This window comes from Danio rerio, chromosome 2 (assembly GCF_049306965.1).
Source record: "Danio rerio strain Tuebingen ecotype United States chromosome 2, GRCz12tu, whole genome shotgun sequence".
NCBI lineage: Eukaryota > Metazoa > Chordata > Actinopteri > Cypriniformes > Danionidae > Danio > Danio rerio.
Window position 1 is genome coordinate 44,649,123 of NC_133177.1, and position 12,893 is coordinate 44,662,015.

A 12,893-nucleotide genomic window follows, 5' to 3' on the forward strand; every position below is an offset into this window, starting at 1 on the left:
CAGCATTATTACTGAGCTTCTTTAAAATTAGAAATATTATTACAATTTAAGAAAACAGTTATCTTAAATTGTAAATTAGTTTTCCCTGTGTTTTTGGATTAAAAATGCAGTCTTGGTGTACAGAATATGTGTCTTTTAAAAATTGCGCTGATCACAAACGATTGACTAGCAGTGTACTGCATATCCTAAAGCCTATGTGGTTCTGAGTTTTGGAAAAGCTCTCTGAATGTTACCTTGTGGTCTGGTCGGGTCCAAACTGTTTGGCAGGAGTGGTTGTGAACCTGGAACTCCTACGGGAGGCTGAGGAGCAAAGAAATCAAGGAAGATCAATGAAATGCATGGAAAACTACAGAATTCAGGATCTCAATAACTTTCATAGTCTACAATGGAAAATGTATATAAAAGAAAGCATTTGTTTGACTGTAAATTAAACTCTGTGCAGAAAAGTAATTGAACTGGGCTCCTACAAAAAAAAAAAAAAAAAAAAGAAATAAGAGCTTTACATGTAGTGTTAGTATTGCTGTAGTAAGAAACATCATTTTACATTGACAACACAAACTAGAAATACTGTTGGCTTCCTTCAGGTATTCCTTCAGTCAGAATTAATCTGCATTTATATATAAAAAATAATGCCTGTAAAATTCCCAAAGCTAATTTTGACACTAAATTTAACTGGTCTTTAAAATAAGTAAATAAAAGACATATTGTAATTGCATAAACTGTATAGGAGTAATTGATATAAATCGAATTAATTATAAAGCAGAAATTAATAATGACAATTCTTATATTCATTTTTAAAAGATAACCAGAAACATACATACAAGTCTTAAAATAAATAGGCTTGATAAAAATATAAATACGATTTAATAAAAAAATTCTAAAGCTATTGTGTGTGCGTGTGTGTGTGTGTGTGTGTGTGTGTGTGTGTGTGTGTGTGTGTGTGTGTGTATGCATATGTATGGATTATTGAACAAACATTTTGATTGATTGATTGCTTGATTGATTTATTTGTTTATTTATATATTTATTTGTTTATTTGTTGCCACATCAGCAACTTTGGGCTATTTCATGACAAGAAAAAGATCCATAAAAACATTACATAAGAACAACTTCATATTTTATCAAGAAATGATACACAAACAAATATAAAAACTTTTTAAAAAGTTGTAAATAAATTTGTCTTGTTGATGCCTTTTTAAAAACATCCATCAAAGTGAGTTTATTATAAAAATGTTACTTAATAGTAATTTCACATTTTACTAATATTTGTTTTATAGTGAGAGCAGCTTGACAGTAAGCACATGTTGCATGCGTGGTGCATTGTTATTTAATAAATGGGACATTCTACCAGAAACGTACATTATCTGTCTCTGAAATAAAAACATAAATACAGTGAATAAAAAAATACTTCATCCCAAAACTGTCAATAATAAGACCCTGTCACATTTTATAAGTGAAAATGTACGTTTCTGGTAGAATTTCCCAAATAAAAATGAGTCAACCAATCCGGCATGTAGTATAAAGAATGTGTTCATGCCTGGTCTCAAAAATAAATTTTCAAAAGTGTCTTACATGTATTTTCAGGTTGATTTCTGAACAAACATTTAAACAAATCCAAAAAAGTGATATAAATTATAGCTTACATAATTAAATATTCATAAATTAATTTAATATTTAATTGCAACTTTATAATGAAATGAAATTTATATTTTTGACACATGTATAAACGAATCTTATGCTATTTTAAGTAAATGTTTTTAAGTGCCTGTTATTTTAGTATTATTATACACTATTATATAGTGTCAATTAATGTTCTAATTAGACTAAAATAGATAGAATTTTCCATTTAATTTATTCAGTTTTATTGAATTTTTCAGAATGAGTTGTATTATATATATATATATATATAACAACAGTGTGGTATAATTCAAAATAGTATTACAATATTGCGGTGTGCACAGTTAAAGATAAATAGTAGACTTATAATCAATGCCAAGACAGGTCAAAGGAATTTACTGAAGCTTCTGAAATGACTTGGATTTTCCTTTTAATATATGTCCAATCTTTTCCATCATTATGGTTTCTTTAATCAGGATTATCCAGTCCCTGACAAGAGAGAGTTTTGTGCCAACCTATTTATTTATAATTAATTTCCTCCCCTAATCATTATTTATTTTATATTTTGTTTAGCCAATTAATATTCTAATTAGACTGTTATAATATAGATTTTAATTAGACTTTTATTTTGCTTTGTGCTTTAGTCATATTCAATCATTATTTATTGTATATTCTGTTTATCTTTACCTTCATTTTTAAATACTTTAAGTACTTCCACTTATTTTATTGTAATTAGCTGCCACATTTATAATTCTAATTTAGCTTTATCATGTAATTTTTGTATTTTATTCCTGATTCATTTTAATTTACGAATACAATTTATACAGATTTAAAGCACCACAGATTAACACTCACAATTGACAAATTCTACTCATAGATTATTTTATAGCCATGAACTTTCCATGACATTTTAATGACCTTTTTTCATTTTACATTGCAAAATTTGCCACTTGTGACTCTTTACCTGATTTGGCATGCGAAGAGACGGCCGTGGTCCACCAGGATATCGCGGAGACATAAAAGGCTAAACCAAGAACAGAAAAAATACATCATTACATCAACACACCGTCTTATTTAAGAAGAACCCCAGAGCATTGCATCGACCAGAATGAATGAGTTTGCAGCAGGCAACGCTATAGCAGATGGAATGGACAGACAGATGCATGGACAGCAGAAGCGAAATATGCACATCTGACATCTCTCCTTCTGTCCGTCGACACAACCTGCTCCCGGTTCAGCCTTTGAAAACGTCCACACACAAAAACACTCAAGACACTTCTCGAGTGAACGTCTGGGCAGGAAGGAAAGTGACCACAACAACCCAAGCGAGGGCAGTATCGTGCCTGCATCCCCACGTACAAACCATTAGAGACGAAACCCGATGCCACTTCTGTGGTCAAGGCCTGTGGGAAGCTCCTCCAGAGACCCGCGTCAACTTTTAGGGCTCTGTTGAAACAAGTCGGCGCTGTACTGATGTGTGTGTGTGTGTGTGTTCGTGTTTAAAGCTAATTGGAGTGTTTTCACCATTGTGGAAAGATGTTGTACAACCATTGTGCTCTAATATGCAGTGTTGGTTATTACCATTAATTCACATCCTCACAAAACAGTCCAGAGTGCATTTTACAACATGCGCCGATATGGAGATTTTACCAATAAACAAGCTGATAACTTATGTGTCAATACCTATAAATCTGTATGTGAATTTTACTGAACAACACTGTAAAAGAGTCATTAATTTACGCCTGGGGTGTTCCAGCTGGGGTGCTGGAAATAAAAGTAAATTAATGGCCGTTAAAATCACAAAAATTTAGCGTAAAATACCATGTTAAATTACAGAAATTTAGTGTAAAATAACAAATGTTAAATTCAAAAATGTACAGTAAAATAACAGATGTTAAATTACAGAAATTTAACATAAAATAACGGCCGTTAAATTACAGAAATGTACCGTAAAATAACACGGTTAATTACAGGAATATAGCATAAAATAACAGATGTTAAATTACAGAAATGCACTGTCAAATTCGGCCTTTACATTACAGAAATTGTTTAAAAATATTAATTGAAGGAAATCTGTAGTTATCTGTAATTTAACGTCCGTTACTTTACGGTAAATTTCTGTAATTTAGCAGCCATTATTTTACGCTCTATTTCCGGCACCCCAGCTATTGGAAGAAAAATATGTAAAATAACGGAACTTTTTTACAGTGAAGTTTACAAAAACAAAATAAACTGAAACAATGAATAACCTTGACTGCTGAAAGCAAGAAACTGCAAGGAAACATTTAGATCCTTGTTTCTAAAACTTTTCTCAAAATCTCAGCAGTTGACTTTTTTTTTTTTTGTACTTTTTTCAATAAAAATTTACAAATTCACCACAATTCAGCCATTTGTGAGTAAATTAACCAGACTTTTTTTTATTTTTGCTTGGAATATGTGTTTTTACGTGTCGCAAAGTGCTTTGAAACAAAGACCTGGCAGGACACAGAGTAGCTCCTCCCCTAAGCCATATGTTTTTAGTTTTTAGCAAAGCTTTGCCAGTGAGAGTGGAGCATCAAATGAAAAGCAAATGGGAAGGGAGGCGGGACATGTCAGATACCAAAGGGCATTTGATTGGTCAGAATATTTGATGAAAAACTTCTTTGATCCATTTAGCCAGATGTGAAAATATCCAAACTATGGATATTTATATCTTTCAAATGTGAATTTTGTCATCGTTTTGGGGCACACTAGCTTATAGATGTTCTTAAAGTCTGACTAATACTTTCGCCTGGAGCCGCATCAGGCACCTACGCTAAGCGAGGATGGATGGGGTATTTATAATTGACGCATTTGCGATTAAGAAATTCTTTAAAACAACAGGGGGCCGAAAAAGGTAACCGTAAAAAAGGTAAAAGGTAAGAAGTAAGGAGTTTCTAAAAACTATGTGATATCATTAATGCTAAGATTTTTGTAATCACTTGCTTACAATCACTTGCTTTTATTCATACCTCAGACAGTTCAACTTATTGAAGTTTATTAACATATTAATAACAACAAAAGAAGGTTACTCTACAAATATATTTTTATTATGGCAAGAATAAATAATAATAGTACATGCACCAAATAATTCATAAAATGTTACCCCTTAGTGTAAAACCTATGAAAACATTTCTGTGATCGAGTATTAAAACTACCTGGGTCTCCACTTTTGCCATGGCCTCTCTGTTTGGCTTTAACAAACTTATCCCTCAAGTTTTTCCAAACTTATTTACAAAAACATTCTCCTTTTTCCCAGGAATTATTGGTCATTTGGTTATCCCTATGATCACGCATGGACGGATCATAAAAATGTCTGTACAGTCATAACTGTTTTAGACAAAATCTCTTCAAAGTGATTCATATTCAACTCAAAAGAAATGCAGCGTTGCGCAAATTTGTTGGAGTCTCAAAAAAATGTTGTCCACTCCGCCTGACAAAAATCATGTCACTTGCACCAAAAGCAAACCTCCGCAAACACTATGATTGTCACATTCGCCTTACGCACACTCAAGCGAACTAGCGGATGCGACGAAATCAGCCTTAAGACTAGCATACAGATAATAACATCTAAAATAATTATTTTGATTTCACAGGGACTTTAATGTTATGTCTGAATGTGAGACAAAACAACACATCCCACTGAACTGACCTTCAACATGCAGTGTTTGAGACTGTGTGTTTACCAGAAGAAAAGAAGCGGAAGAGCATTTATAATTGCCGTTTTTGTGGTGTTTTGTGTGTATGCGCGTCCGCACGCGGTCGTTCTTGCTTCTGCGCAGTCGGTGTGTGTTTGTGTGGCGGGAGCCTCTACAATATTAATGTGGTATTGATGGTGGGGGAGAGGGCCAGGAGTTGGAGGCCCATCTCCAAGAACAAGGAGGAGACTGAATTATTTATCCTGTTCGCAGGGAGTCGACTCTGTGGAGGGAGGGTGAGGGGTGTACAGGATACTCCACACTCCCAGCATTGAGAAACAGAGGGAGGAAGAAGGAAAGAAGAAAGGACAAAGGAGGAATAAAAACCAGGATGTACTGTAAGGGATGTTTATAGGCATAGTATAGGTAAAAAAGGACATTTCACTTTTAATTAAGTTCACCTTAATGCCATTCAAAATGCAGGTGACTTTTTATTAAGTAGAACAATGAAGAAGATATTTAGCTGAACATTGGTGATTCTTATAATGAAAGTCAATAGATACAAGCACTTTGAGAGTCAAAAAGCATATATAGAGAAAAGAAAATTGATACTAATGATTCCTGATGATAAATCTTGACAACTAAAAAATTGTACATTAATGAATCATTATTACCTTTTATTCACTCTCAGCAAACCGTCCAGAGCGCATTCCTGAATGTACACTGAAAATAATTATTCAAAAAGATGATTCCTTTTATTTACTAAATTATTTTACGTTAAGTGGTTGTAAACAATTTATTTGGGCTGAATTTAAACAAACAAATTGGACTTTACTTAACTGAATTTGTTTGTTTAGATTCAACCCATATACATTGTTTACAGTTTTGCAGATATCATTTTTCTCAGTGTAGCTCCTCACAAGATCTCAATCTATCATCAGGAGCCACTGGCACTCATTTGGTTTTAGGATCTCAAAGTGCTGTCAGCCATTGATTTGTGTTTAGTAATAGATTAATTAAAAAGCATAAGTTTCAGCAAAGAATCTTTTTTTAATGTTCTGCTGAAGAAAAATAGCAGATTTTCATTTATGGGTAAATTTTGCCTTTAATATAACCTTCACAAACACACTTCTCAAGTTGTTTTGTCCAATGGCTGAATGACTTCTATTTCTCAAAGCCTTGCTTTCAGCGTCTATTTAAATTGAAAAGATGGCTATCCTGTGATTTTTTATTTGCTTATATTGCTCCAAATCTGTATGATTTTCATTTTCCATAAAACACGAAAGAAGATATTCTGAAAACTGCTCTCTTTTCCATTAACTGTTTAGGGAATGAAGATTTTGACTGAATTGTTAGCACTAGGTGGTGATGTGTCCACAAAACAAAACAGAATAATACTTCAGTTTTTGTTTTTCCCTTATAATTCAATAGCCTGGAGTCAGTTATTACACAAATAATATGGCTACCACACCTAAGACATGTGCTTTAGTTTAAGATATTTTTTGAGTAAAACATGTAAAAAGTTTACGGTTTTTGTACTATCATTTGATATATTTATTTGGTTGGTCAGTGTCCTTGCTAGTTTTGTTTATTATGTTGGGAATTTTTTTCTGTGAATTGATTTGGGACTGTGATTCGGTCGAGAAAAGCATGATACTATCTCAGCTGTGTGTTTCCAGGAAAACAATTTGACCCATTTGAGCATTCAAAAGCCAATTAACATAAAAATAAAACGATTTTGCACCAGGTAGTTAAAGGAATTTGGTTACTGCAACTAGCCCCCAAAAACTAATAGTATCCCTTTGAACCATTTTTTGGTAGTTTTAACAGCCCTATATATTAAATAAGACATGACTCACTATACAGGCAGCAAAGCAAGTAAGGGGTCATTAAGATTATAAGATACATGTTTTTTCAAAGCAATTAACACGCTTATGCAGCAAGGACACTTTATATTGATCCAAAGTCCCATTTAAGACATTCATAGAGGTTTTAAAAAAGATTCCTGAAATAAAGTCTCAAAAGTCAAACCGGTCTAATTCATTTACTTCAGCTTTGTGAACTGGATCCAACTAAGATCAGATTCAAAAGAAGCATTTGCTCACAGACCTGCACTTGGCTTTTTTATTCCTCATGAACACTAGAGTGAATTATCAAGACCTTGAGTAAAAGACAAGTAATTACTAAATTTTTTCTGAAATCTTCAGAAGAAGTAAATGTTTTACAGAAGTGATCATTTGACTCGAATATATCTGATTTATTTTTTTCTCCGTCTCCATTTTTTGAAATACTGAGCAATAAAGTTTTTAACATTTTTTCTGGTGTGATCCAAAGGAAGTCAGTCAGTCATACTCTTTTAGAACAACTTGAAAAATTCAATATGAATTTTGTGTGTGTGTTATCCATTTAAATTGACCACTCTCTTTGTAAAACTGCAACTTTAGTTCGAGGAAATGTGTGCACGAGAAAAAAAACAAACAAACTCGAATTATAAATAAGCATGTCATTTACACCACTAATATTGCCCGAGTGAGGCGATGCCAGCTTCACCAACAGTTCTTGTGTGCAAGTGTGTATAGCGAGTGTGCAAGTAAACGGGGTGACAGGGTGGGTGTATTTGTGCGATGGTTGCTGTGTGTCTTACCTGGCCGTGTGGTCCCATCATGGGGTTGCTGGTATTGTGTGGGGGAGGCTGTGCGTGTGGTGACGGCTGCGAGCCGGGAGGCCCCTTTAAGAGAGAAGAGGGAGATGAGAGATGCACAGACGGCCCTCCAGTGAGGCCTGCTGCTGCCGGACCCCCAACACACACATACACTCGCACAACTCTCACTCACCGCGTATTAAATACTGGTTGGAAACCCAAAGCTTTTGTGTGGGGGGAGTTCGATGAAAAATGGCAGTTTATGAGAATCGAACAACTAGCTGGTGTTTGAAACTGATTGTTCTCAACATTGGCAGGGCTTTGTTAAGTCAGTACAAAATTTTTTTAAAAAGTCAGAATTATTAGCCCTCGTTTGAATATTGTTTTACATTTGTATATATATATATATATATATATATATATATATATATATATATATATATATATATATATATATATATATATATATATATTTGCTTTATGATGTATAACAGAGCAAGGAAATTTTCACAGTATGTCTGATAATATTTTTTCTTCTGGACAAAGTCTCATTTGTTTTATTCCGGCTAGAACAAAAGCAATTTAAAATTTTTTAAAATCCATTTTAAGGTCAAAATTATTAGCCCCTTTAAGCTATTTTTTTTTCTTTCGATAGTCTACAGAACAAACCATCGTTACCCTAATTTGCCTAGTTAACCTATTTAACCCAGTTAATCCTTTAAATGTCACTTTAAGCTGTATAGAAGTGTATTGAAAAATATCTAGAAAAATATTATCTACTGTCATCATGGCAAAGATAAAATAATTTAGTTATTAGAGATGAGTTATTAAAACTATTTTGTTTAGAAATGTGTTGAAAAAAATCTTCTCTCCGTTAAACAGAAATTGGGGAAAAATAAACAGGGAGGCGAAACATTTTGAGGGGCTAATAATTCTGACTTCAACTGCATGTTTTAGATACTTAAGCAGGGCTAGCGAAATTGTTTTTTTTTCTGTCGGGCTACCAAAATTTATCAACAGTTTGCCTGGCGGGCTATCTACTGTAGATGACCCGCTGGGCACGGTGTAGATAGATTTTAGTAGCCTGACTGAAAAAACAATATCCTCAGGACTTCAGGCAACTATTTAGCGAGTTAAGCAAAAGGCCTTTAAATTAATTTTTTAGTTTCACACAGCAATCAAACAAGTTTAAATCATACAAATCACAGCATCCCGATGAACTGAACACTGATCTTTAATTAAAATGTGTGTTTTATTTTGTACAGGATAATAAAATAAAATAAACAAAAAGCCAATTCATTTGAAATAAATAAAAGGGCTGCACAATATTGGAAAAAAAACTGCAATTTATATTGCGATATAAATGCAATTTTACCAGATGATTTGAATAGCTTGTAAAGAATTCATCATTTTAGATCGATTTAGATGAATCTGTAGCGTATCTGCATAAAATATCATTCAAAAGCAATGTTCACAGATACAAATAAACAATGACTTTGTTTACATGAACACCAGTGACCGAACTAATCTGAATAAGACAATAATATGATTTAGGTGTTTACATGATTTCTCTTTTTGAACGTTTCTTTCATGATCTCGTTTTACATGTTATAGCACATCATTTGATTGCGTCACCACACTATCCACATTTCCTCCTGAGTTTCATGTAATTAGAGGTGTTTCATTTTTAATTTGTCGACTTTAACTGCAGTTTGACACTTTCACTTTCATTCAGGAACATTTCATGCATGCCACCCGTGACAAACGAGATACTGGATGCGAATATGAACTACTAGAAGAGTGTAGTTTTAATGTAATTTGATATTGCACACCGTATACAAAAAACCTCCACATTTGATGCAGGTGTCTGTGGTCTTTCACTGAATCTTTAGGTGCAGAGAATAGTGTAAAGCTGTTTGTGTATAGACTATCCTGTCACAAAATGCAGCGAAAATCCTACACGATGGTAGAAGTTTGATTGCGGTGTTTACATGTGTGTACTGCACTTCAATAATGCGACTAAAATCAGCATACTCCACATGCTTTAATTCCATTTCTGTTTAGTTCGATTATGACCTTAATCTGATTAAATTAATTTAAAAAATCCCTGTTTATATAGTCGGCTACTTATCAGAGTATTGTCTTGATCGCAATTGAATCGTATTAATGATGTTCATGTAAACGTACACAATAATTGATGATTTTCTGGGCCGTTAAACAATATTTAGCAACACAAATTAAATTACCACCATATAATAATAAAAATAACAATAATAACACTATCATGAGTAAATAATTATAAAATGTACAATTAATCTTTAAGCTACAAACATTAGATTTGCCTTAAATGCTTACACACACTGTAAAAAACTATATGATCAGTTAGTCCTGACAGCATTTAAGGTCACTGTAACTTATTAAACCAAGTTAATCCTGTTTTAACTTAATTGTATAAGTTACACAAGCTGTTTTAAGTCAGTTTAACATAAGTTTGATGGACACATAAGGTTAATTTGATTCAGCTTTAAAATTTAAAGCAACCAGGATTTATTTGCAGTGCAGTCGCAGGCCTTAAAGACACATGAAATTAATCAAGTTTCACTCTAAAAAAATTTTAATGACTCCAATATGTTGTTAACTGTAATGTGTGGTCTACTATAATATAATCCCAACTGCATTGCAGATCCTTGCGATGTGACTATTGTGGACTCGCACATTGCGATATCAATAATGAAACGGTATATTGTGCAGCCCTAATGTCCATTTGTCAATATAATTGTATACGTATGAATTTAATGTAATAGTGACCAATACCAAAAACATATTATTTAAAAATATAATAAATATAAAATATCATAAAAAGATCATATTGCTCAAACACACACACAGTTTAAATTTTTAGCCCTCACGTGTAAAATATATATTTATTTATATATTTCTCAAATGTTTTCATTTTCAACAACATTTTATACAACAGTTTTAATAACTAATTTCTAATAACTCATTTCTTTTGTCTTTGCCATTAGGCAATTAAAATATTTAATCATGTATTTTGCAGGATACTAGTTTTCAGGTTTAAGTGTGATTCAAAGACTAGGTTGAGATAAGTTAATTAAGCAAGTCAAGAAATAATATTGACCTTAAAAAATATATAAAAATGCTTTTATTCCAGCCAAACTAAGAAAAAAAGGCTTTCTCCAGAAAAACAAAAAAAATATATAGGAAATACTGTGAGAATTCCCTTGTTCCATTAAACATCACTTGGGTAATAATTAAAAAAGAAAGAAAAAAAAAAAAGAAAACAGAGGATATATTGTTGTGTAGTTGTATTATACATTTATGCAAATACCAAACACATTTTCTTCATAAATTGCAAAGAAAAAATAGCATACAGACCAGCATTGCTCAGTATGCTGTACAGTATGCTCAGTATGTCTACAGTATGTACTGTGAAGAAATTCCCCGAAATGTGTCGCATAAAACCTATGAAACCCCTTTGCTCTCTAGAACTGTTGCACGGAGCTTCCATTAGTGTTGATTAATGATCAACAGGCCATTAAGCTCAAGTCTAAAACAGTTCTGTAAGGAACCTGAGACTATATGACTAATAGCAAACACGCAGCAAAGGAGCTTAGCTTCATTTCTTCCCCCTCCCTAAACAACAAGCCTGCCCTGAATGAGAAGCATATGCCATAACGGGTCCTGTGCACCCATTCCAGCCAATCACGCTCGCTCTGCAGTCCTGCCTCAAAACAGCCATATATAAAAATCACTTCCGACACCTTTGAGAAGATAATAACCTGCCACTTACGGCATGGCCGGCCTTCAATCTCTATTCTCAGGCCCTAAAGGGGGCAGTTAGCTTGACAGTATTCATACACTCTGAATGACGACCGCTGGACAGCTGCAATAGCGCTTATTGACCACACGGGGGCAGTGTTAACAAAGCATTCACGTACTTGTCTGAGCATTGAACGTCCCCACGTTTTGAAGAAATAAGATGCGTACATTAAACTAATCAATTCAAGTTATGCCGGAAGTTTAGTAACAAAACAAAAAACATGCTCCTCAGTTGGTTTCATTGGAGTTTTGGCCGCCCTGTTGAGTCTGTGTATGTGGTTGTGACCCATGCTTATTACCGCCTCTTGACCTCTGTCCAGTGTTCAGACCTCAGACAAGGCCTCCCGCTGGTTGGAGAGCGGCTAAGGAAACCATCCATCCAACACCAGCGGAAATCTCCACGCTGACCACCACAGCCGCAGAACAACACATCTGCCCGGGGTACAACAATGACCCTTCCATGCCAATCCAAATAACACCACTCTTTTCAGATTCACTACTAAAAGATAATAATGGGTAAAGACTAGTTGGTATACAGCTGTGGATACTCACAATATAGCATATATGCAATATAGCATTAGTTTTGTAACATTGTACAACAATAATTCATATTTTTACATTACTGTGAGGGTTAGGTTTAAGTTGATGTTAATTTAATGGGTAATTTAATAAATAACATGGCTAAAACTTGGTTTAATAATGTTCTTTTTTACATAACAGTGATGTTTGGGTTTAGAGTTGGGGTCGGGTTATGAGTTAATAGAATAGAATTAGTGAATAATTTATTAATTAATATGAATAATACTTAGTAGAATTACTATTATTACATCACGGTGATGGTTGGGATAGGAGTAGATGTTAATAAAATACAATTAATGGATAATATAATGAATAATTCTTGTTAACTTCTGGGTTGCAGCTGTATCCCGTCTAGCAAATATAGCAATATAGTCTAGTGCAGGGGTGCTCAACCCTGTTCCTGGAGAGCCACCTTCCTGCAGCTTTCAGTTGCTACCCATATCAAACACACCTGAACCAATTAATTAGGACCTGAACACCACGTGATAATTACAGGCAGGTGTGTTTGATATGGGTTGCACCTAAAATCTATATATATCTATATATATCTATATATATAT

At 33.7% G+C, this 12,893-nt stretch overlaps 1 protein-coding gene across 2 annotated transcripts in view; it reads right to left on the minus strand.

The window, feature by feature from the left end:
* zgc:110158 overlaps nt 1–12,893 on the minus strand; it is a 148,587-nt gene that overhangs the window by 19,363 nt on the left and 116,331 nt on the right. Inside the window, 3 exon segments of one of the 2 annotated variants that reach the window (NM_001362582.1) lie at nt 234–300; nt 2,582–2,641; nt 7,918–8,001. In NM_001362582.1, coding sequence (NP_001349511.1) covers nt 234–300; nt 2,582–2,641; nt 7,918–8,001 — 211 coding nt within the window. 2 annotated transcript variants of the gene reach the window in all.